Source organism: Phacochoerus africanus, chromosome 3 (assembly GCF_016906955.1).
Source record: "Phacochoerus africanus isolate WHEZ1 chromosome 3, ROS_Pafr_v1, whole genome shotgun sequence".
In the NCBI taxonomy this organism is placed as follows: domain Eukaryota; kingdom Metazoa; phylum Chordata; class Mammalia; order Artiodactyla; family Suidae; genus Phacochoerus; species Phacochoerus africanus.
The window spans coordinates 125207641-125232870 of NC_062546.1; the positions used below are offsets into that span (position 1 = coordinate 125207641).

Here is a 25230-nt window from a genome sequence, read left to right on the forward strand (position 1 = left end):
AGAAGATTCTGTCTGGTTATCAAAAGGGTGCAGAATTATCCATTCCTCCCCCTCCCCCGCCCTCAATGGGCCCTTGGTGGGTGCTGGACGGGCCTCGGTGTGAAAGCCACAGGTACCTGGCAGTGTGCCCTCAGAGCCCTCTGCCTGCAGACCTGGGCACTCTGGACACCCCTCACTCCCTGCCTGCTCGGCCACCCCCACTGCACAGATGTTGGAGGTTACGATGGGGAGTGGGGTGGAGCATGGATGGGAGGAGGGGAGAGTATGAGCACCTGGGGAGGGGGTGCCTAGGCCCAGAGCAGGGTTCAGGGAGAGTCAGCAAGACAGCCCCAGAGCTGTCCTCTCCTGCAGGTCCTTCCACCCTGCCACCCCCCTACTCCATTGGACACAGTCTCCTCCTGCCATGTGTTAGCTTTCTAAATTGGGCCCCCAGGTTACATTCTGCAAAAGCAGCAGCCGCCAAGGTGCTCTGTGACAGGAGCCAAATGATCATGGGAAAAGCTGCCTGATTGAAAGCCCGGTAACTCTTGCATAGTAAAATCTCCCAGAAGCCTTGCAGGTAAGAAACCTGCTTGCTTGAAAGTAAACAGAAACCCACACTCTTTTCTTTGCCTCTTCGCCCAGGACCACAGAATTCACTTCCCCACCTATTCTGTCAGCCCCTGAGCTGAGTCTTAGCTTCCTAGTACAGCTTAGAAGTGGGCTGTCAGGGACTTGACAAGGCCCCCCAACCCCCTGCCTCCTTGCCAGGCCGGACCCTTGAATGGCAGGGCCCATCTTACCTCAAAGTGTGGTGGGGCTGGACCCTCCTGCCCGCCGACCAGGGAAGGTAGGAAGCCGAACACCTGCTCTACCATCTCTGTGTCGGTGATGGTGTCATAGATGGACTTACGCTTCCGGCTGGGGACCACGTTCGGGCTCTTCTGCTCTACAGCCGGGATGGCCAGAGGCTCCTGCACAGACACCCCACGGGGCCATGGTCACCACAGGTCTGGCTGGGGCAGCAAGCCCCGCACAGAAGCCAAATAAACCTCCTCTCGCCCCCGTCTGTCCAAATAGATGCATTTTGCTCAAAAATAATAGCAAGAGGGCCTGGAGATCCACCAGCCTGGGCTTCCCGTTTCCCAGTGGAGAATCAGAGGTCCAGAGAGGAAAGATGCTGGTTTGTCCCCACATGGTACCATGACAAACACCATCAACACCCCCCCTCCCCGAACCTGGCTGCAAAACCCACTCAAGCCCACTCAGTCCCTTCACTCAAAGAGCCCAGAGACTCCCATGGGAGAGGGCCCTGGGCCTGCCCTTGTTGTGGCCTGTCTGGGGCTATACGGGTGCAGGGCGTGCTGTGACGTGGCTGACACTCTGCTCTCTTTCCTATCTTGGCCACCATTCTAGTGCTTTGCTCAGTGGACCTGTTTTCATCCACAGAGCAGGGGCAGGCATCATCCAACCCCTTTTCCTTATCATCATTGCCACATGAGCGAGAGCTGAGGAGTGGGGCTGCATCTCAGCTGCCCTCTGGATGGGGGAAGTGGGATCACGGGAGGGTGAAAATCCAAAACGAGGGGCTGTGCATCTTGGTGCCGCTGCCCTGCTCCCAGCCCTCCCCCTTCTCCTGCCCAGACTCTCCTCTTAGTATTTCTCTGTCCTCAGCCATCGGCTCATGGCCCAGGAACCAGGGGCCTTCCCTTTCCTCCGCAGAGCCCTGGCCTCCCATGACTCAGCTGGCCCTGGTTTCCTGAGCTTGCCAGGGACTAACCAGCCCTGCTGAGAAATTGTCCTTAAGGCTAAAGGGAGGGGGCCCAGGAGAGTTTGAATTCTGGATTCCAGGTATAGGACTATCCTGCTGAGGTGACACGTCTCCTGTGCTGTATCCTGTGAGCCCCAAGGTGTGAGCTAGGTGTGTGACTGTCGCATGAGGGCCTGCTACAGGAATAACTGCACCAGGAATGGGGCAGGAGTGTCTGGAGAGAGCCCTGTGTTGCTGCTCACTCCTCCCGTGTGCCCGCCCTCACTTGGGCCCAGACATCCCCTGCCTGCCCGAGACGGCAGTGACCACCTACATTGGCTTTCTGCCGCCTGAAGTTCCGCCGGGCAGCCATGCCCCTGGCGTATGCCTGGATGACCACCACGGCCTTTCTCCTGGCCTGGACTTGCTGGCGCACCAGGTAGCCCCGGCAGAGGGCCTGCAGTTGGACCATCCTCTGTCTCAGGGCCTGGAACTGCTTGGTCAGCAGGTGGCTGCGGGCAATGGCCTGAAGGCGCTCAAAACCCAGGAGGATCTGCAGAGGCAAGAAGGATGGGCATTCACAGAGCACAGAGAGGGGACAGAGAAGGAGAGGCAAGGTGTACTCACAGATTAGCTTCACAGTGGTCTGCTTTTGGGCAAAGCGCTGGTGCTAACCTTTTACCCACCTATGAGCATGGGCATATTAAGTGAGCTACAAGGAGCTTAGAACAGACTCTGGCATGAAATAAGTGCTAAAGAAGTGGATTTTTTGTTTGTTTTTTCTTTTTAGGGCCACACCTGTGGCATATGGCAGTTCCTGGACCAGGGGAATCAGAGCTGCAGCAGCCGGCTACACCACAGCCACAGCAATGCCAGATCCGAGCTGCACCTGTGACCTACAGCTCACAGCAATGCCAGATCCTTAACCCACTGAGCGAGCCCAAGGATCGAACCTGCATCCTCATGGTTACTAGTCGGATTCATTACTGCTGGGTCATGACAGGAACTCCCCTTCCTTTTCTCTTGCTGCATTCATGGTGTATGGAAGTTCCTGGGCCAGGGATTGAATCTGAGCCACAACTGCAACCTATCCCATAGCTGGGGCAATGAGGATCCTTAACCCTGTGCCACAGTGGGAACTCCCCTCAACATTTGTTTCTAACCGGACAGTTGTCCACTGCTCCTGCAGGCTCAGCCTCCCAAGCGAATCCTCTTACCAGCTTGAAGTTCCTCCTGTTGTAGTAGCCTCTCCACCCAGCCTGGAGGGTCACCGCCGCCTGCCTCTGCCTCAGAAATTCCTTCCTAGAAGCAGAAATGCAAGTTGGTGGTAACAACTGTGGAGCTTTTAAAGCCTTGGGGGGAAAAGCTTTATTCATTTTGCATGTTTATCACTTTTTTTATTGTTACACTGTTATTACACTCTCCGCAAATCACTGAAATGTTCTTGACTATCTTCAAGGTCTCATGCTCATCTATAAATTTATTTTCTGCACCCGATCCTTGCATTAGTCATTTGATTCCAGAATGAGGTGTACTTTCTCCTAACAAGTTTCCATTCTGAAAAAAAATGATTTTGAAAGGAAGAGAAATAATGAAGTGCTGGGCAAAATGGATATGTACAATATTTCTTTTTGAGAAGGCTTTCTAGGCTGAAAGACCGGCAAGGAACTTAAAGCTACTGCCAAGCACTAAATTTGTGAATGAGGACAGTCCAGTTTTTAGAGTAGTTAGGAAAAAGTGTCCCCATTCCCCGTAAAGATCTATGAAAGGATAAAACCCATTTCCAACTTTTTACACCTTGACAGACTCTTCCCGCTCTCTCTGGCCACTAGCCCACGTGTCCACCAGAAATCAGGTCAGAAATCTCAGGACCAGAGATTCCTCTGGGGGGGGCAGGTCAAGGCAGAGGGCAGCCCAGTCAGCTCCATGGAATTGCTCCCTCCACAGGGAGGAAAGTGGGCTGAAGATGGAGGAGGGAATGGAAAACCTGGCCTCTGGGGAGTCAGAGATGCATATGGAGGTACCTTTTATCCTGCATTTAACTGAGTTTTCTTATCACCTCTAATAATTTTTCAGTTTTCCTAGGTTTAGAACAGCAGATCTCAATCATATTAAAAATCATCTTTGGGGAGTAGGGGGGAAGGGGAATTGGATGCAGGTGGTTAAAAGGTTATAAGATAAATAAGTACTAGGGATGAAATGTATGTGATGACTATAGTTAACACTGCCTAATGGGATACAGGAAAGTTGTTAAGAGAGTAAAGCCTAAGAAGGATTTTCATTGCAAGGAAAAAAAATGTTTCTCTTTTCGGTTTTTGTGTCTGTATGAGAGGATGGATGTTAACTAAACTTATTGTGGTAATCATTTCTTGATGTATGTAAGTCAATTCATTATGCTGTACACCTTAACCTTATAGTGCTGTAGGCCAATTATCTCTCAATAAAACTGGGGACAAAAACCTCCCAAAAAATCAAGAAAAAAATCATTGATGCCTGAGCTTCACCCAGTCCAACTAAGTCAGAATCTTTGCTGTGGGAAGAGAATCTATATCTATACATCTATCCTTTCTTTCTTTCTTTTTTTTTTGTCTTTTTAGGGCCACACCGATGGCATGTGGAGTTCCCAGGCTAGGGGTCCAATTGGAGCTGTAGCTGCCGGCTTATACCACAGCCACAGCAATGCTGTGGGATATGAGCTGCATCTGCAACCTACACCACAGCTCACAGTAACGCCAGATCCTTAACCTACTGAGCAAGGCCAGGGATCGAACCTGTATCCTCATGGATACTAATCGGGTTCATTTCTGCTGAGCCACAAAAGGAACTCCTGTACATTTATCTATTTAATATTTTTTGGTACATGTACACACACATAATGATTCTAATATAAAGCCAAAGAAAAACTGAATTATCTAAAAATAAGATAATTTGTCTGAGAGTTCCCTTGTGACACAGTGGGTTAAGGACCTGGCACTGTCACGGCAGTGGATTGGGTTGCTGCTGTGGCACGGGTTCATTCCTTGGCCCAGGAACTTCCACAGGCTGCAGGCATGGCCACAAAAAAAAAAAAAAAAAAAAAAAAAAAAAAAGAAAGAAAGAAAGAAAAAAGAAAAAAGAGAGTATATGTCTTTAATATTTATACCAGTGGATCTCACCTAGGGGTGATTCTGGGCCTCACCCCAGGCATACTTAGCAATGCCAAGACATTTTTGGTTGTCATAAACGAGGCTGTGGGAGGAAGACGCTATTGGCATCTAGTGTGTAGAATTTAGAGGCTGCTAAACCCCCTACAGTGCCCAGGACAGCCCCAGTTCGAATTAGACTAGAAATCAATAATGGAAAGCCAACAGGAAAATCTCCAAACACTTGGAAACTAAAGAACATGCTTCTAAATAATCCATGGGCCAAAGAGGAAGTCTCAAAGGAAATTTAAAAAAATTAACCAAATAAAAATGAAAACACAGGGAGTTCCCATTATGGCTCAATGGGTTAAGGACTCAATGTTGTCCCTGTGAGGACACAGGTTTGACGCCTGGCCTCACTCAGTGGGTTAAGGATCCAGCATTGACACAAGCTGTGGTGTAGGTTGCAGATTCAGCTTGTGTTTGGTGTTGCCTTGGCTGTGGCATAGGCCCCAGCTGCAGTTCCAATTTGATCCCTAGCCTGGGAACTTCCATATGTCTCAGGTTTGGCCATTAAAAAAAAAAAGAAAAGAAAAAATACAACATATGAAAAAAATTGTGAGACAAAATTAAAGCAGGGATGAGTGAGAGATTTATAGCACTTTATGTTAGAGTAAAGCAAAAGCTTTGGATCAATCATCTAAGCTCCTACCTCAAGAATCTTTTTTTTTTTTTTTTTTTTGGCTGTGCCTGCATCATTCAGAAGTTCCCGGGCTGAAGTTCCCGTTATGGCATAGTGGAAACAAATCTGACCAGGAACCATGAGGTTGCAGGTTCGATCCCTGGCCTTGCTCAGTGGGTTAACGATCTGGCGTTGCCGTGAGCTGTGGTGGAGGTCACAGATGTGGCTAGGATCTGGTGTTGCTGTGGTTGTGGCTGTGGCTGGTAGCTGTAGCTCTGATTAGACCCCTTGCCTGGGAAACTCCACATGCCACGTGTGAAGACCTAAAAAAAAAAAAAAAAAAGTACCTGGGCAATGGAACAGAACAGAGAACCCAGAAATAGACCCACAAATACGTCTGACTGCTTTGTGAAAAAAGTGCAAATCAATTCACTGAAGGAAGGATGGACTTTTCAATGAATGATGCTGGAACAACATACATAGCAAAAAATTTTTAAAAGAACCTTGACCTAAGTCTTACATCCTATAAAAAAAATTCACTTAAAATGAAAACAGATCATGGACCTAGGTATAAAATGTAAAACTACAGAACTTTAGGAAAAAAATGGGAGAAAATTTTCTGGCCAAAAGTTCTTAAAATTAACACCAAAAGCATGATCCATAAAAGGGAAATCTAATAAACTGCAGAGTTCCTGTTGTGGCTTGGTGGGTTGAGGACCTAACATTGTCTCTATGAGGATTTGGGTTCAATCCCTGGCCTCTCTCAGTGGGTTCAGGGTCTGGCATTGCCACAAGCTGTAGTGTAGATCCCAGATGCGGCTTGGATCCTGTTTTGCTGTGGCTGCGGTATAGGCCAGCAGCTGCAGCTCCAATTCGACTCCTGGCCTGGGAACTTCCATATGCTCCAGGTGCAGCTATGAAAAGAAAAAAGAAAAAGAAAAAAGAGAACCCCTACCCCCAGCCCCAGCCTCCACAACTGCAAACTCTGTTAAGAGAATGAAAAGACAAGCTGTAGGCTGGGAAAAGATATATGAAAAACACACATTTAACAAAGGACTTACTAGTTTACAACATATAAAAAACTTTTTTGGGAGTTCTTGTTGTGGCTCAGCAGAAATGAATCTGACTAATATCCATGAGGATGCAGGTTTGATCCCTGGCCTTGATGAGTAGATTAAAGGATCTGGCGTTGCCATGAGCTGTGGTGTAGGTCGCAGACATGGCTTGGATCTGGCGTTGCTGTGGCTGTGGCATAGGCCAGTGGCTACAGCTCTGATTTGACCCCTAGACTGGGAACCTCCATATGCCACAGACGCAACCCTAAAAAGACAAAAAAAAAATTTTTTTTTTAACTCAACAAAGAATCTAGATAGAAAACAGGCAAACAATAGACCCGTCACCAAAGAGGAGAAATATATTGCAAATAAGCACATGAAAAGATGTTCAACATCATTAGCTTTTAGAGAAACATAAAACCAAAATGAGTTATCATTACACACCTGTCAGAATGGCTAAAATTAAAAAAATACTGACAACACCAAATGCTGGAGAAGATGCAGAGAAACTGAATAATTCATACACTGCTGGTAGGGAGTAAAATGGAACAGTTCCTCTGGAAAACAGTGGCAGTTTCTTAAACTAGAAAACATGTAACTACAATGTGACCCAGTAGTTTCACTCCTGGGCATTTATCCCAGAGAAATGAAAATTACATCCACATAAAAGCCTGTACACAAGTGTCTATAGCAGCTTTATTCATAACAGCCAAATTCTAGGAACAGCCCAGATGTCTTTCAACATGGCTACACAAACTGTGGTCCATCCAGGCCATGGAATAATACTCGGCAATAAAAAGGGACAAATACTGATGCATGCAACAACTTGGATGAATCTTCAAAGAATTATGGTGATTGAAAAAACTCAACCCTATAGGCTATATGCTGTATAGTTCCATTGTCTAACATTCTTTTTTTCTTTCTTTTTTTTTTTGTGTGTGTGTGTGTGTCTTTTTGTTATTTCTTGGGCTGCTCCTGCGGCATATGGAGGTTCCCAGGCTAGGAATCGAATCAGAGCTGTAGCCACCGGCCTATGCCAGAGCCACAGCAACGCGGGATCCGAGCCGCGTCTGCAAGCTACACCACAGCTCACGGCAACGCCAGATCGTTAACCCACTGAGCAAGGGCAGGGACCGAACACGCAACCTCATGGTTCCTAGTCAGATTCGTTAACCACTGTGCCACGATGGAACTCCCCATTGTATAACATTCTTGAAGAGACAAAACTGAAGAAATGGAGACAGATTAGTGGTTGCAGTGGGGGAGAGGTTGAGGAAGGGGCGAAGGTGGGAGGAAGGAAGGTATGGCCATGAAAGTACAGCACAAGGGACCCTTGTAGTGATGGAAATGCTGTGTCTAAACCATTTCCATGTCAATGTACTGGCTGTAATATGGTGCTAATGTTTCCCAAGATGTTACCCCTGGGGGAAACTGGGTGAAGGGTACATGGGGAAGCCTATATCATTCCTTACAACTACACCTGATTCTCTGATTATCTCAAAAGAAATGTCATTAAAAATGCATCAGAGGAGTTCCCATTGTGACACAGGGGGTTAAGAACCCGACTAGTATCCATGAGGATGGGGGTTCAATCCCTGGCCTCGCTCAGTGGGTTAAGGGTCCAGCACTGCCATGAGCTGTGCTGTATGTCGCAGACATGGCTCAGATTCTCTGTTGCTGTGGCTAGGACGTAGGCTGTCAGCTGCAGCTCTGATTTGACTCCTAGCCTGGGAACTTCCATATGCCATGGGTGCAGCTCTTAAAAAAAAAAAAAATCATCAGAGAGTTCCCTAGTGGCTCAGGGATTTAAGGATCCATTGTTGTCACTGCAGCAGCTCAGGTCGCTGCTGTGGTGCGGGTTATATCCCCAGTCCTGGAACTTCTCTCTGTTGCAGGCCCAGCCAAAAAAAAAAAAAGCATGGAAGGTAAGGGTGGCTTATCTATTCTGTTTATCTATTCTGGGAATGTGACAGGATGTTCTCGGTTGATGGTGGTTGTAGACCACTGTTATGGGGTCCAGCCTCCCAGGCCACACCTCCCTGCCTCAGGATCCTGCTTTCAAGTGGCTCAGCCACTTTCTCCCATTCTGTCCTGTCTGGGTTTCCAGGCCTTCCTAGTGTTGGTAATGGACTGATGGGACAGCACAGGGAACAGCATGGTAGGATGTGCAGAGCCCTCTGGACATGGTGAGGGTGAGGGAGGCGGAAATACAGCTGATATACTGAACCTGGGCTCAGATTCAAGTCTTACCTTCTTACTGACCAGGAACAGAGTCAAAGATAGTTCTTTTCCTACCCCCCAAAACAATCACCTCATAAATCCAAACCTGCTCTTTAAGACAACAGAAGGAGAACAACAGGAGACACTAGGGACCAGGGCTGATGCTTCATTTGGAGTCTTTTGCCCTCCACCCTCAAAACACTCAAATGATGTATTAAAATTCTCTGATCAGTGAATGCAGTGTCCCTGGTCAGGAGGTCCTCAGACCTCTTCTGCCTCAGTGATGTCCAGACGGGGACCAGTGGAAACAAGTGGCCCTGGTTTGGGAGAGTACAGGCCTGCCCAGGGGCTGTGGCAGGTGGGTGTGTGGGCTGGGAGGGGGCTTGGGGCAGGGTTGGCACCTGTATTTGTAGCCTCGCAGGACCCTCTGGATGCTGACTGCGGCCTTGTCCAGGGCCTGGCTCCTCTGTACCTCCAGAAGAGTGTCCTGGTTATCCTGAGATGGGATAGTTCTCATCACGTGGCTGCTCGGCCTCGCCCCAGCCCCACCCGCAGCCGGGGTTCTGTCTCCGGACGTCAGGGTCCCTCTGACTACTCCCACACTGCTCATGGGTGGACAGAGAGGGGGAAGGGCCCTCAAGGTGCCTCAGAGCCACCAGGGGCAGCTACACCCCAGCCCCAATTCAAGAGCTTCCCATCTTAACTCTTTCCTCTTGTTAATTCAATCTGGGAAATGTCACTTCTGCTCTGGAAAACCCAAGAGGGGGCAAAACATTTCTCCAACACTGTATTTTATTTCCCAGAATTCATGAAATGCGCATTTAGCTGTAATACATGCTAGTTTCCGTATAAAATTGTTTCACCAGCCTTGGAGTTCCCATTGTGGCTCAGCAGTAATGACCCTGACCAGGATCCATGAGGTTGTGGGTTTGATCTCTGGCCTCGCTCAGTGGGTTAAGGATCTGGCATTGCCATGAGCTGTGGTGCAGGTCACAGAGGTGGCTTGGATCTGGCCTTGCTGTGGCTGTGGTGTAGGCCGGCAGCTGCAGCTCCAATTTGATCCCTGCCTGAGAATTTCCACATGCTGAGGGCACAGTCCTAAGGAAAAAAAAACAGGAAAAAAAAAACAACACAAAACCCAAAACAAAACATTTCTTCAGCTTTTATGTAGTGTCAGATGATGACATTCATTCATCCCAGAGTGGTGACCTTGGGCTCCCCTGCATCCTGGGCCCGGGAGGAAGGGACTGTGGTTGCAGGGCAGAGAGCAGCACCACCCTTTGGAGCAGATGAGGAGCAGAAGCCTCCATCAGTCCTGAGTCAGGGCACTGGGGACACAGAGGTGGACTGGACCCCTGACTGTAGCCTCATGGAGCAGCCAGAGAGGTGGAGGGAAGGCGGGGTGGGCACTCCCCTCCCCTCCTCAGCCCTTGGCCTAGGCTGACCTCGCCCTTGATGCCACACCCTTCTGGGCAGTGCCCTGGGACTCCCCAGAGGTCTTCCCTCTGCTAGCCACACGTCCCCAATGGAGTCTAAGGCCCCTCTGATTTTTCCTTCCTGTCAAGCCCCAGAGTCCCAGCACGGACCTGACTAATGTATGGACAGACGGACAGACTCACTGGAGAGCTAGGGCTGGGCGGACAGACAAGGATGGGTGGGCAGGCTCTGAGGGGAGGGGAGAGAGTGGAGAACTCTGGAAGGGGCAGTGGAAGGAGGGGTAGGATGCCAGGTGGGCTGGCAGAGTGATGATTCTGGCCCTGATTTTCTTTTCCTCCTCCTCCACCTTGCCCTGCTGACCTACCCAAGGCATGTGAGGCTAGAGGACCTGGACATTCTCTCTCTGTGGCTCTCTGACCCAACTGGCAATCCTGGAGGGCCCCAAGGCCAGCCTTAGGGGCAGGAGGCTGCCTCTGTATGACCTTGGGCCTCCTTGTAAGTTGATGGAGAGGTAGGTGGGAGGTGGTGTGGCTTGCACTAGCCTGCCAAGGGGGAGCTGTCATAGGGTGGGGGCAGCGTCAACACTGCCTCCTTCCATGAAACTCTGTCCCTCCAGGGAAAGTGGAAGTGGGCTTCCCCAGGTCTGAATGTCATCGAGGTTGGGGGTTGGGGGATGGGGGCAGTGGGAAACTCCCTCAGCTCCTTCTTGCTTTTGCCCTGTGGCTTGGAGGCAGCCTCACCTGCTCAGGGTTGCCCTCCTCAGAGAAGATTTCCACAGGCTGGGCTGGGCTCTCCCTGGGATCTCCTGCCTTCAGTCCCCCTAGCGTGGCTGCTTTCTACAACCAGGGTGCCTTGAGGGCAGGGCACCAAACCAGACTCCACACGCTTCAGGAGGCTGAGGACCAGTACGTTCAGGGTCTCACCTTGAGAAAAATTTTGGTCTTTCCCACTTTCCAGTCTTTGTCTGTCCCCAGCCACGTTTCAGCAATACGCAGGGCCATCTGGCGAAACTTGTCCCGAAGCTGCCAAAGAGAGACAGGAGTGGCTCTATGGAGTCATGCAGAAGGCTGAGGCCCCACCTCAGGGGTTCCCTAGGGCTTGGGGTCTTTCTGCTCTCACAGGTGTCACCATCAGGGTCTTCTGGGCCAGGGCACAGAGCACCCTGGGTCACGGGTGGGACCCAGGGGAGCACCCAGGGCCGGGGACCACCAGACCACCATACCTTGCAGTGTGGCTGTGCGACATGGGCAGCGCAAACTTTAAGATGGCTGAGTGTTTGGGGAAGGATAAGAAGGATCTCCTGCTCCCTGGCCACACATCATCTCTGTGACATTCTGCCACACGAGAGTGTTCGCTCTAAATTGCGGCTGTTTCTAGAAGGAACATATTCAGCCACTAGCCTCATCTAGAGATGGTAAGGAGGAACAGGGGTCATTTCAAAGCTTGGAGTCCAGGAGGCCCCTGGGCATCAGAAGGGCAGTCGGCTTGGAACTGGGGGCGTTCAGGGCGCACAGAGGCGGCGGGGTTCTGAGGATGTGCACGCCGCCTCTCGGGACCTGCGGTCAGGCGGCAGGGACCCACACCTCCATGCGCACGGTGCTGGGCAGCAGGACGCGAAACCTCTGCGAGAACTCCTCGAAAGAGTAGCGGATGGGGAAGCCGGACTTGCGGATGTGCACGGTCTCCATCATCCCGGAGTAGCGCAGCTGCCGGATACACAGTTCCCTGTCGAAGAGCTGCCGGCATAGAGGTGAAGGGTTGTTGAAGCGCTGTTCCCTTTCCTTCCCTCTGCCACCACCCCTCTGGCTGTCCCCAGATGCAGGAGAATGAAACAAATGCTTGGTTTTATTAACATTCTCTTTTGAAGAGACATATTTGGTTGAAGTCGCTGAAAAGTCCTGGCAGGGTTTCCAAGGAGATAAAAGTTGATAACCCATGGACGGGACATCCACAGGAACACCAAATAGTTCCCTCATTCTCAGGATATGCAAAGTAAGATGGATATAGAAAGGTTTTTGAGGAGTTCCCTTGTAGAGCAGCGGGTTAAGGATCCAGCCTGTAGCAGCTAGGGTCGCTGCTGCAGTGCGGAGTCAATACCCAGCCCAGGAACTTCCACATGCCACAGCATGGCCGAAAAAAAATTTTTTTTTCTTTGCATATGTCACGTTTAAAATATTTTTTAAATATATATTTTATTTATTTATTTATTTATTTGTCTTTTCTGTCTTTTCTAGGGCTGCACCCACGGCATGTGGAGGTTCCCAGGCTAGGGTCAAATTGGAGTTATAGCCACCAACCTATGCCACAGCCACAGCATTGCAGGATCCGAGCAGCATCTGCAACCTACACCACAGCTCACAACAAAGCCGTATCCTTAACCCACTGAGTGAGGCCAGGGATCAAACCCAAAACCTCATGGTTCCTAGTTGAATTTAACTACTGAGCCATGATGGGAACTCCTAAGAAATATATTTTTAAATGCCCCCAAACAATGATCCCAAAGAATGCTGCTTCCTCCTGGCCTTGCCTACGTTGGGGTGGTCACTGCCCCTGAAGTCCTTCCAGCTGGGGCACCATCTTGCCTCCCACACTCTAGTGGAAGGAAGAAGTACATTTCCTAGCTAGAGTCAGAAAATATTCTAGTTTATAGCACTGAGAACTATATCTAGTCACTTGTGATGGAACATGGTGGAGGATAATGTGAGAAAAAGAATGTATATATGCGTACATGTGACTGGGTCACTCTGCTGTACAGTAGAAAATTGGCAGAACATTGCAAACCAACTATAACAGAAAAAGTAAAAATCATTTTTTTAAAAAAAGGGAAAGGAGTTCCCATCATGGTGCAACAGAAACAAATCCGACTATGAACCATGAGGTTGCAGGTTCGATCCCTGGCCTCGGTCAGTGGGTTACGGATCTGGCATTGCCATGAGCCGTTAGTGTAGATCACAGACACGGCTCGGATCCTGCATGGCTGTGGCTGTGGCATAGGCTGGCAGCCATAGCTCTGATTGGACCCCTAGCCTGGGAACCTCCATATGCTGTGGGTACAGCTCTAAAAAGCAAAAAAAAAAAAAAAAAAAAAAAAAAAAGGAAAATATTCTAGTCAACTTAGCCCTTAGTCCTTTCTCCTGAGATGATTGTGGCTGACAGAGGAATTTGGCCATGATGTTTTGTTCAGGCGTATGAGGTTTCAGCCATGACCCCAAGATTCTGCATGGCTGGGACCGCCCCCTCTGCTTCCAGTCAGGAGTGTGTCGGAACTAGGGGCACACCCTGCAACCTGGCAAGCCCACCAGCAAACAGTTACCCACATAGAGACATGGAGGGCCACATAGGCAACACTTATGAGATCAAGGACCACTAGTTTGGGGCAACTAGTTAGCTCCCATTTATTAAGTGTTTGCCTGTGGGCCTCGTGTTCCTCCTTTATTTATTTGATTTATTCATTTATTTTGTCTTTGTAGGGAACCACATATGGAGGTTCTCCGGCTAGGGGTCCAATTGGAGCCATTGCTGCCAGCCTATACCACAGCCACAGCAACACCAGACCCGAGCTGCGTCTGCAACCTACACCACAGCTTGCAGCAATGCGGGATCCCACTGAGCGAGGCCAGGGATCAAACCTGCAACCTCATGGTTTGTAGTTGGATTCCTCATGGTTCCTAGTCAGATTTGTTTCCACCGTGCCACCACGGGAACTCCTGGTGTTTCTCCTTTAATCTTTACAACAGCCCTACCTGGTTGGGTAACTTAGCTCCAATTTAAAGGTGCCTGAGGCTCAGGGTATACTCCTAGGTGACTGAGCCAGGGTTCCAAACTTGAGTCTGCCTGGCCCCTTACCTGGTTCCCCTATACTTGCAAAGCAGCTCCCATCTCCAAGAACAGTCTCAGCCAGAGGCACCCACCAAAGCTGAGCATGAACCTTAGGCCCCCACCTATGGGCGTGGGCAGGGGGTCTCTGGGAGCACAGTTACTGCCTAACATCTGTGTATTGTACCTTTAAGGAATATACATTTTAGATTTCCTGGGACAGCCTGAATTTCATATAATTTTATACTTTTCAAAAAGGCACTTCATTTATATATATATATATATATATAGAGAGAGAGAGAGAGAGAAAGAAAGAGAGGGAGAGGGAGAGGGAGAAGAGAGAGACAGAGAGACAGAGACAGAGACAGAGAGAGGGAGAGAGAGAGAGAGTCATCTTATCTCCTTTCAGATGGCATCTCCCAGTTCCTGGAATCTTGTATTTCAGCCTCTGGGTAGGATTCCCAAGCCCACAGGTCAGGGGCTGGACAGGCACAGCAGGCTCCCACCCCATCCCACCCCACCCCACCCCACCCCAGATAAAGCTACATCTCGGCCACCAACAGTTGCCATCAGCAACAGTGGATCCTTAAGCCACTGAGCACCCTTAACCCATGTAGCAAGGCCATGGATTGAACTTGTATCCTCATGGACATTATGTCAGGTTCTTAACCCACTGAGCCACAATGGGAACTCTGCTGCCCCTTATTGAGTGTGATTTAGTTATGCAGAGGTGGCATGTGCAATCCTTGTCACCCCCTGCAGGCAGGTAGATTCTGAATTTACAGAGGAGAAAAGTGAGACTCAGAAAAGCAACACACCTGGCCTAGTACACAGCAGGTAAATGGCAGGGCTGAGGTCTGGGTAATCCATTGCCCTGAAGGTCACTGACCTTCCAGTGGCCTAGATTAGTCACCTCGCCTCAGTGTCCTCATCCGTACAGTGGGGGCAGATAGCTCTTAAAGCTGCCCAGGCACTGGTGAAGGGAGTGACATAACCCAGATGCCATTAGATGTCCCTGCCCTGCCTGTGCGTAGCCCCAGCCTCCCTGCATTACCAGTGGCTTCTTGTACTCATTGGGTTTGATGCAGCGGACAAAGTAGGGCTGGCAGTTGGTCAGGATTTTCATCAGCTTGTCCAGGGACTGTTTGAACTGGCTGGCCAAGGTGGAGGGCCGCTTGCCGGAGTCTGAGGACTGTAGGCAGAAGCAAAGGGCACAAAGAGGAGGCTGTGGAGCTCAGCCTGGGGCACAGCTGACCCACGGCACAATGAGGCCTTCTCCCCAGGTCCCAGAGGTGGGCCAGGCTATGTTCATCTAGTTGCTCATTCATTCATCCATCACAGGTTCCCCAAATGCCTACTGTGTGCAGGTGCCCAGCTAGACACTGGGAACCCAGAGGCAACTAAGACAGGGCAAGCCTTCTGTCTGGGGTGGGGCTCCCCAAGTGAGGTGCGCAAGAGGATGCACCAGGGTGAGGAGAGAATGTTAGAATTCCCATTGTTCACTTTTTTTTTTTTTTGGTCATTTCAGGGCTGCACCCACGGCATATGGAATTTCCCAGGCTAGGGGTCAAGCTGGAGCTGCAGCTGCTGGCCTACACCACAGCCATAGCAGCATCAGATCCAAGCTGTGTCTGTGACATACACCACAGGTCATGGCAACACTTGGATCCTTAACCCATTGAGGGATCAAACCCGTGTCCTCGTGGATACTAGTCAGATTCATTACTTCTGAGCCACAGTGGGAACTCTCCACAGTTCACTTTTTAACTTCCCATTCTATTTTCAGTTCTTATATAAGTTTTATATTTTATTATTATTATTACTATTTTTGCTTTTTAGGGCCCCACCTGTGGCATATGGACATTCCCAGGCAAAGGGGTTGAATCAGAGCTGCAGCTGCCAGCCTATATCACAGCCACAGCAACACCAGATCCGAGCTGCATCTTCGACCTACACCATAGCTCATAGCAACGCCAGATCCTTAACACACTTAGGCCAGGGATCAAACCTGCATCCTCATGGATACTAGTCAGGTTTATTAACTCCCTGAGACATAATGGGAACTCCTATATGCTTTTTTGAATGTTTTATACTGTACATTGTAAACATGGTAGTAAATGTTGTCCTGGTTTATAAAATAATGTGCATTTCCCTCCACTGTCATCCCGTTTCCTGATACCTGCAGGACACATTCAGGGCCAGGACGAGACTGGTCTCTGGCCTCAGCTGTGGAGAGTCCAGCCTAGCTCTGTGAATGCAGAGGGTCTAGCCCAGCTTCACTGGTTCCAGCCCTGGACAACCTGGACAACCTTCACAACCTCTCCGCTCTTTGCTGCCTCCCCTGGCTACCCTGCACGTGGTCGTGCTGTGGCCTCTAGGGGGCTCATCCACTTCTGTTTAAGTTATTAATTTCTCTATTGGTTTCTCTGTGTGTTTTGTGGGTGTGTGTGTTATGTTTAGTTGTGTGGTATGTGCAGTTCTGTGTTTGGTATGTGGTGTGTGTGTGGACAGGTATGGTATATGAGGGGGTGGAATGTGGTATGTGTAGTGTGTGGCATGTGGGGTGTGAGTGTATGTTGTGTGTGTGTGTGGTATGCGGGCTCTGTGGGGAATGTGTGTGCGTGTGGTTTGTGGAATGTGTGTGTGTGTGTGAAGGGGTAAGGTATGTGAGGGGGTGGTATGTGGGGTGAGGAGGGTATGTGTGTGTGTGTGATATGTGGGTAGGGTGTGAATGTGGTGTGTGTGTGTGTATAGTATGTGGGGTGGGGGTATGTATGTGTGTGCATGTGGGGGGGGTGTGGTATGTGGGGTGGGGAGGGTATATGTGTGTGGTGTGTGTGGGGTGTGTGTGTGTTGTGGTGGCAGCAGCACTGAGGCCGCTGGCCAGGGAGGTGGGGAGCAGAGAGCCCCTGGTGCTCCTCAGAGCAGCCTGGCACATCCTGAAGCAGCCGTGCCTTCACCCCTTAACAGTGACTGCGAGTCATCTAACAAGGAGCTCTGCTACCCCTGGGCAGGGAGATGAGGCCAGCTCAGTGGCTCAGGAACCGTGGGTGCTGGCACCCCTCCCCCTCACAGTACACCGAGGTGCCCTTGACCTTTCATCATCCCCACGCCCACCTCTACAGGAGCTCCTGAGGCTTTGGAGCCCAGGGCCCACGTGGCACAGGCTGGGAAGCAGGCAGAGTCCTGTGCCTGTAACCCAGTGCTGCCCCCAAAGAAAGAGCACCCTGTTTCCAGTCACCTCTGTGTCCTGACTGAGAAACCCAGGCAGTGGGGCCTCCCCGAGCCTTTCTGAGCCCCATGGCCCAGGGTGGAGTACCCAGGGCACTGGTGGGGTGCCCAGAGCCCACCTTGAAGAGCCGGCTGCCCGCATTCGCCTGGATGATGGTCCCCAGACCCCGCTTGGTCTCCACTGACTCCAGCCTGAATATCTCCCGCAGGAACTTGTTTTGGGAGGAGTAGACCAGGGTGAGGATGTCCTCGCTCAGCACATCCCGATTCTTCTCCAGGAAGCCTGTGGGAAAGCACAGCCCCGCACCGAGCTCAGCCGCAGCTGCCAACTCGGCCCACAACACAGGATGGCACCCACTGCCTCCGCCCAGCACCGAGTCATGTCATATCCACATCCAAACCCTGCAGCCCCCACAACCCACCATTCCCACTGCACCCCCATCCAGGCTGTGGCCAGTCCTGCCTGATTCCTCTGCTTGCCTTCTGCCCCTCCCTGCCTGCCCGGCCCCTCTGTCCCCAGGGACCTTCCTGAGGCCTGGGGTGGTCAACCTGCTGGTGTGTCCATCTCTCCCCCAGGGCCTGCGCCCCACCCCAGGGGGTCTCTCCTCCTCAACCCCCAAGGCCTGTGGCCTCCACAAGTTCCTCCTCAGGCCCTCTTTCCTCCTAACCCACCCAGTCCGACCCCGTCTTATGCTTCAAGGCCAGCTCAAGAGTCAACTATTCCAAGAGGCTCCCCTGGCCCACACATGGGGAGAGGGGCCCTCCTCAGGGCTCCTGTCTGCCCTGTGTGACCCTTCCCCTGGGCCCTGTCCCTTGGCTCAGAGATGGTCTGAGGACTTCCCATCTCCACCAGCCATGGCTCCCTAAGTGAACTGTGGCAGGAGCAAGTCCATCCCTCGCAGCAGTCCCAGCCATCACTGCCATAGCCAAATACTCCCAGGAACCAATGAGCAGCACAGCGGACAGAGTGTCTCTTCAGTGTGCGGTTTAGATCTCCCCGGGGTGGGCCTGAGGGCAGTCATCAGAGCTCTGAATTTCTGGGAGACCCTGGGCAAGTCTGATTCAGGCAGTTGCTCATTCACAAAAAAGAGCTATAAAAAGAAGACAAGGAGGAGTTCCTGTTGTGGCTCAGCCGATTAAGAACCTGAAACAATGTCCCTGAGGACCTGGGTCCGATCCCTGGTCACAATCAGTGGGTTAAGGATGTGGCGTTGGTGTGAGCTGCAGCCTAGCTTGCAGATGCAGCTCGGATCTGGTGTTGCTATGGCTGTAGTGTAGGCTGGCAGCTGCAGCTCCGATTCAACCTGGGAACTTCCGTATGCTGCGGGAGCAGCCCTAAAAAGAAAGAAAGAAACAAACAAACAAACAAAAAACCCAAAACAAAATGAAGACAAAGAAAAAGAGAAAGTGAAAAGGCTTCCCCATCCCAGAATTCCTGAAAATCTGGTGGCCCGCTCACATCTGGGGAGTTTGCAATCTGCAGAGGAAGGCCTGGCCGCTCTTGCCCAGAGGCCTGCCTTTCCCCACCTGGCCAGTCTGCACAGGAGCTGCCACTTCAGAATGCCCCTGTGGAGCCAGCAAGGGGACAGTAGATGCTTTGCTCTTCCTGGAAGTCCAAGGTGGAAAAAGGAAAGAAATGAAACACCATTTTGTTTCCTGGCATCAAGAATGGGGGATGAGGAGTTCCTGTTGAGGCTTGGTGGGCTACAAACCCAGCTAGCATCCATGAGGACTCGGGTTCAAACCCTGGCCTCGATCAGTGGGTTAAAGGATCCAGTGTTGCCGTGAGCTGTGGTGTAGGTCACAGACAGGGCTCAGATCTGGCGTTGCTGTTGCTGTGGTGTAGGCCGGCACCTGCATCTCCTACTTGACCCCTAGCCTGAGAACTTCCATATGCCACATGTATAGCCTTAAAAACAAACAAACAAACAAACAAACAAAGAATGGGGGAGGGGGGTGACTTGCCTATTATGAGGTCCCAAGATATATTTCCCTCCTCATCGAGCTTCCTCTTGGAAATAAATGTGTGCCTGTAGGCAGTGTGAGCACGTGTGTGCTTTGACAGAGTAGTTTTTGGAGTGAAGCCTATCTGTAACTCACTGAGAAGACCCCGAGGGCCTGGAGGTCCAAGGCCCCTCTAACCAGCCCTGCTCCAGGCCTTGGAAGTCCTGGTAGGGCCAGGGGTCCCTCTAGCCTCAGGACTGAGCCTCCAGAAATCAAGGAGGGCAGTGTATGGGCAGAGCTGTTTGTCCTCAAAATCCATACGTTGAAGCCCTAAGCCCCAGTTTATCAGGATGTGACTATGTGGAGACAGGGCCTTTAAAGAGGTAATGAAGTTACAATGAGGCTGTTTTAGGGAGTTCCCATTGTTGCAGAGAGGAAACAAATCTGACCTGTATCCATGAGGTACGGATTCAATCCCTAGCCTCACTTAGTGCATTAAGGATCTGGTGTTGCCATGAGCTGTGGTGTAGGCCTGCAGCTACAGCTCAGATTTGCCCCCTAGCCTGGGAACCTCCATATGCCATGTGTCTGGCCCTAAAAAGACAAAGCAAACAAACAAAAAAACCCAAAACTGGAGTTCCTGTCGTGGCTCAGTGGTTAATGAACCTGACTAGTATCCATGAGGACTCAGGATGGCTCCCTGGCCTTGCTCAGTGGGTTAGGGATCCAGCGTTGCCATGAGCTGTGGTATAAGTCGCAGCCTCGGCTTGGATCCCACACTGCTGTGCCTGTGTAGCCAGCGGCTACAGCTCTGATTTGACCCCTAGACTGGGAACCTCCATGTGCCACAAGTGCAGCCCTAATGAGACAAAAAAAAAAAGCAAAACTAAAACTTGGCCTTGAGTAGCCCTTGGAAGTTGGGATGCTCTGTGTCTTTGTGTTCTGGGATTCTGATGTCCTCCTAGTTCTGCTCTCTTCTTCTCGGGAGAGCCCCAAAGCCAAGATGTGGTGAGAACTATGAAGAAGCCACATACCTTCCACCCCCGGTCCTTGTTTCTCCAACAGAAATAATCCCTGAACCTTCAACACTTCCCATCTGTGTAAGCATACCACCCCTCCTACTGCTTCGTCCTCCATCTGGGAACATCCCTGCCTCGGAGTTTCCAGTTAAACAGACCAGAGCAGCTCTTGTTTCTCCATATGAGCCCCACAGAGTGACACTGTGACCCTCTGCCCTGTTTTTCTTCTAAGCACACCAGCAGGTTGACCACCTCAGGCCTTTATTTCTCCAATCAAAACCACGCTGACCTTATCTCAACATACACAAAATTGGACCTGCTTAAAGTTCAAAACTTCTGTGGTTTTTTTTCTTTGTCTTTTTGTTGGGCCGCTCCCGTGGCATATGGAGGTTCCCAGGCTAGGGGTCTACTTGGAGCTGTAGCCACCGGCCTACGCCAGAGCCACAGCAACGAGGGATCCGAGCCGCATCTGCGACCTACACCACAGCTCACGGCAATGCCAGATCCTTAACCCACTGAGCAAGGGCAGGGATCAAACCTGCAACCTCATGGCTCCTAGTCGGATTCGTTAACCACTGAGCCACAACGGGAACTCCAAAACTTCCATGCTTCTAAGGACACTATCAAGAAAGCGAAGAGATGTCCCACAGAATAGGAGAAAATATTTGCAAGTTATATATCTGATAAGAGACTTATAATAATAATAATAATAATAAAAAGTACGATTAGCATTTGCTGGTAAGGAGCTGGAGAAATTGGAACCTTCAAACGTTGCTGATGGGAATATAAAATGGTGTGACTACTTTGGAAAATGGTTTGGTGCTTATTCCACCAGAATGTTAAACAGAATTACCATATGACCCAGTAATTCCTCTCCTGAGTATATACCCCGAAGAAGTGAAAACATGTCCACACAAAAACTTGTATGTTACTTGTATGTGTGAATGTTAATAGCAACATTATGTAATAACTCAAACTGGAAACAACCCAAATATCTATCAATTGATGAAGGGATAAACAAAATATTGCATATTTGTACAGTGGAATATTGTACTGCAATCTAAAGAAACAAAGTACGGAACATGCTACAATGTGGATGAACCTTGAAAACATGATGCAAAGTGAAAGAAGCCAGTCACAAAGGCCCCATAGTGTATGATTCCATTCATGTGAAATGTCTAGAAGGCAAATCCATAGAGACAGAAATTAGTGGTTACCTAGGGTTGGGGAGAGATGAGGAGTGACCACTAATGGAAGTTTCTTTTTGGGGTGATGCAAATATTCTAAAGCCGTGCAACAGCTATACAATTCTATGGATATAGCAGAAATTTGTAGACTTAAAATGGGTGAATTACATAGTATGTGAAATTATCTCTCAGTAGAACTATTATCAACAAAGCAAAACACAAACAAATATGCATGGCCCATTGCATTCCCTCTGTCCCATTGCTAGCTCTGCAAAATGACCTAATCCCCTCGGCCTTCATTCCATGCCCCCCCCCCCCCAGAGTGCTATGGATTTGGAAGGAAGGGGCTGTGGAGAGGGGCAGCACCTACCTTCTGTCTGGTAGTACACCTCGCCAGCGAAATGGGCAATGCCAAATCGAGCATCATGGATGTTCTTGGGCTGCAGGAAGGCCTTGTTTTTGGCGTGGACACTCTTCAGTTTTTGCAGCAAGGTGGTGTCTGTCCCCTGGAAGAATGGATGCCCATGGGCTGAGGTCCCAGAGTGAAGCCACAGGGAAGCCAGCTAGCACATCCCCAAGTCTCAGGGGCTCCCTCAAGGGGACAAAGGAACTGGACTCAGAATGACTGAGGGCCTTTCTATAAGAAAGCAAACGGATGCCCAAGGATCAGTCATTTGGGGCAGTGGGTGAGGGCCGAGGTGGGAGAAGAGACTGGGTCTGCAGACCCTTAGAGCCAGTTCTCCTGCTGCACCCTTCCCTACGAATGCCCAGAGATTGGAGCGTCTCCCTTCTCTGGATCAGAGTTCTTACTGATGACATTTGAGGGTCCATCCCCCCAAGAATAGGCAGAGTCCTTTGAAGTGAGAATGAAAGTGTTTCTCTGTCTCTCACTCTTGGCAACCCTTGGCTCCAAGTCTTAATAAGCTCCCTCCTTTTTTTTTTTTTTTTTTTGTCATTTTAGGGCTGCACCTGTGGCATATGGATGTGCCCAGGCCAAGAGTAAAAATCAGAGCTGCATCTGCTGGCCTATATCACAGCCACAGCAATGTCAGATCTGAGCATATGCTGTGACCTATGCCGCAGCTTGTGGCAATGGCTGATCCTTAACCTACTGAGCAAGGCCTGGAATCCAACCCACATCCTCATGGATACTAGTCAGGTTTGTAATCCTCTGAGCCACAAGGGGAACTCCAACAAGCCCCCTCTTGGGGTGTGGTCCTGAATCTAAATAATCAGTGATGAAATGCCGCTCTGCTGGGGCATGGAAGTGAAGGTAGAGTCAGGTGCCTTCCTGCAGGAGGAAGGCCCTGAAAGAGAGGAAGAATAGTTAGGCTGGAGCTGATCTGCTAAACCCTGGCAGAGGTTCCAGCTGCTCTGGAGCTTCCCATGCATGAGGTCTCCACCTGAGGGTCAGCAGGCCTGGGGGTGCACCTGTGGGAAGTGGCTCTCTTCATCCAGGAGGGATATGATGCTCATGGGCTTGAGGGCCAGCAGGTCCAGGGTGGGCCGGTTGTCGGTGTAGTGGATGTAGTCCCAGGCGATGTTCTCGGCACGGTACTCCTCTTGCTCCACAGTGAACACGTGTTGCACGAAGAGCTGCTGCAGGTGCTCGTTGGCTAGGTTGATGCAGAGCTGCTCAAAGCTGTGGGGGCAGCACCACACCAGGCAGGGCAGGGTTGGCTCAGTCGCTGATGCAGCCAGCCATTGGCGCATAGCCACATGTGTGTGCCAATCGTGCACACCCCCAAACATGCACACATGCTGACATGCAGCATCCCTCTTCCCCTGCCTCCACCTCCATCACCTCCTCTGCCACATGGCAAACAAGGAGGCTCTGCATATCATCTAGTTCCTGCAATGTCTCCTTGCAGTTCCCTGCAGGGTCCCCTGCCAGGCCTGCCTATCCTGACCCAGAGACAATCCCTGGGGGACCAAGTGTCCCGTTGCAGCCCCAGCCCTATGGGCAAATGGCCCTGGTATTAAGACAAGCTTCTTGAGACTCAGTGTTGATGGCTGGGCTCCTTTGCATCAACCAGACATATTCCCTACCCCCACTCCAGTCCTCCAACCTGCTCTTCCTCCTGGGTTCCCTACCTTGGGAAATGGCCCCTCCATTCATCACCCCTGGCTCAGGTCAAAAACCTGTAGTCATACCTGACATCCCTGTCTCCCTCCTCTCCAGTTCCACTCAGTTGCCAAAGTCTGGTCCATGCTCTCTCCCACACAGCACCTGATCTGCTTCCTTCTTTTCACCTCAGCTGCTGCTACCTTAATCTAGGCCACCCTTCTTCCTCACCTGGAGCACAGCAACAGCCTTCTCACTGTCTTCCCGCCTCCAGCCTCACCCCTCCAATTGCTCTCCACAGCCACTAGAGGGAGCTTTCTGATGTGCAGATCTGACTCCGCCCTCCCTGCTGCTTGGAATCCTTGGGGGTGGTTGTTTTCAGGATCCAGAGACAGTGACACAGTAGAAAGCCTGCCCTTCTCTGCCAGGGAGTGGCCACTATCACTCTGGGCTTCCAGGGAGGTGAAGGTACCTCACCCTTCTCTACCTCTGCTCCACACATGTAAAGTCCTTCCCTCCTCTGACATGCTCCCTCTGCTCATCCTTCCCGTCTCACTCAGGTGTTTCTTCCTCAAGACAGGCTTCCTATTTATGTAAAACCTCATGGTAACTGACACTGGTTGTTTGAGGTCTATGAACCCCAAAGAGTTGACACAGTGCCTGGAGAGCATTCGATGAACCCTTGCAGAAGGTGGGATGGGTGAATGGGTGCTGTGTGACACAGCAAGGCCCCTTCCTGTGGCCCCCAGACTGCAGCCCTGTCACAAACTCAGCCCCCGCCTCCTTCACAGAGGAAGGAATGGCCAGATCCTCCACAACCAACTACTTATCCACCAGCTCGGTCTTCAAAGCTGTGCTTGATTTGAGCAACCGCCTCTCTCAGGGCTGGAAACCAATGGTTGCAATCACTTTTAGCTTACTATGAGCTGGTCCCCGTGTTAGGGGACCATTGACTGAAACCACCCACCTTGGCCAGGCAGGATAATAGCCCTTGCATGAGCTGCCTCACAGCAGGAAGCCTTGATAAGGAACAGGGTGCTGCCCTGAAGACTAACCTGGAGGATTTGGGAGGGGCCAGTAGGAGGGAGGAGATGAACAACCTCCCAGGATTGTTGGAGCTGGAATCCATCTTGGCTGAGAGGTGTGTTCATCACCCAGAAGGACCCTGAACCAGACCAAGTATGGGTGGAGCAAGATGATCAGCCAGGAGTTCCTGATGTGGCACAGTGGAAACAATCCAACTAGGAACCACGAGATTGTAGGTTCGAACCCTGGCCTCGCTCAGTGGGTTAAGGATCTGGCATTGCAGTGAGCTGTGGTATAGGTTGCAGATGTGGCTTGGATTTCGTGTTGCTGTGGCTGTGGTGTAGGCTGGCAGCTGTAGCTCTGATTCGACCCCTAGCATGGGAACCTCCATATGCTGTGGATGTGGCCCTAAAAAGCAAAAAAAAAAAAAAAAAAAATGATCGGCTGGCCAGAGATAGCTGGGAGGCTAACACTTTCCCATAAAACCAGAGACTGTGAGCCAGGTGACAGAGCAGTTCTCCTGGGGTCCCTCACCTGATGGTCTCTGCCCAGGCACCCCTTTATAATAAAGTCTTTTCCTTTGTCAGTATGTGTGTCTCCGTGGACAATTCATTTCTGAGTGTTAGACAGGAGTCCATGCTCAGGCCTGGAAGGGTACCCCTTCCTGCAACACCAGGAGGCTGAAATCCCAGTGTGC

General features: G+C 50.6%; 1 protein-coding gene across 1 annotated transcript in view; it reads right to left on the reverse strand.

Annotated features, from left to right (window-relative positions):
- MYO7B (myosin VIIB) overlaps positions 1 to 25230 on the reverse strand; it is a 71840-nt gene that overhangs the window by 25114 nt on the left and 21496 nt on the right. The window contains exons 11-20 of the mRNA XM_047772621.1: positions 22874 to 23084; positions 21813 to 21948; positions 17412 to 17575; positions 15116 to 15253; positions 11829 to 11981; positions 11169 to 11267; positions 9210 to 9304; positions 2947 to 3031; positions 2064 to 2282; positions 783 to 953 (exon numbers count right to left, since the gene is read on the reverse strand). Of these exons, the coding sequence (XP_047628577.1) occupies positions 783 to 953; positions 2064 to 2282; positions 2947 to 3031; positions 9210 to 9304; positions 11169 to 11267; positions 11829 to 11981; positions 15116 to 15253; positions 17412 to 17575; positions 21813 to 21948; positions 22874 to 23084 (1471 nt within the window). The remainder of the gene's footprint in view (positions 1 to 782; positions 954 to 2063; positions 2283 to 2946; positions 3032 to 9209; positions 9305 to 11168; positions 11268 to 11828; positions 11982 to 15115; positions 15254 to 17411; positions 17576 to 21812; positions 21949 to 22873; positions 23085 to 25230) is intronic.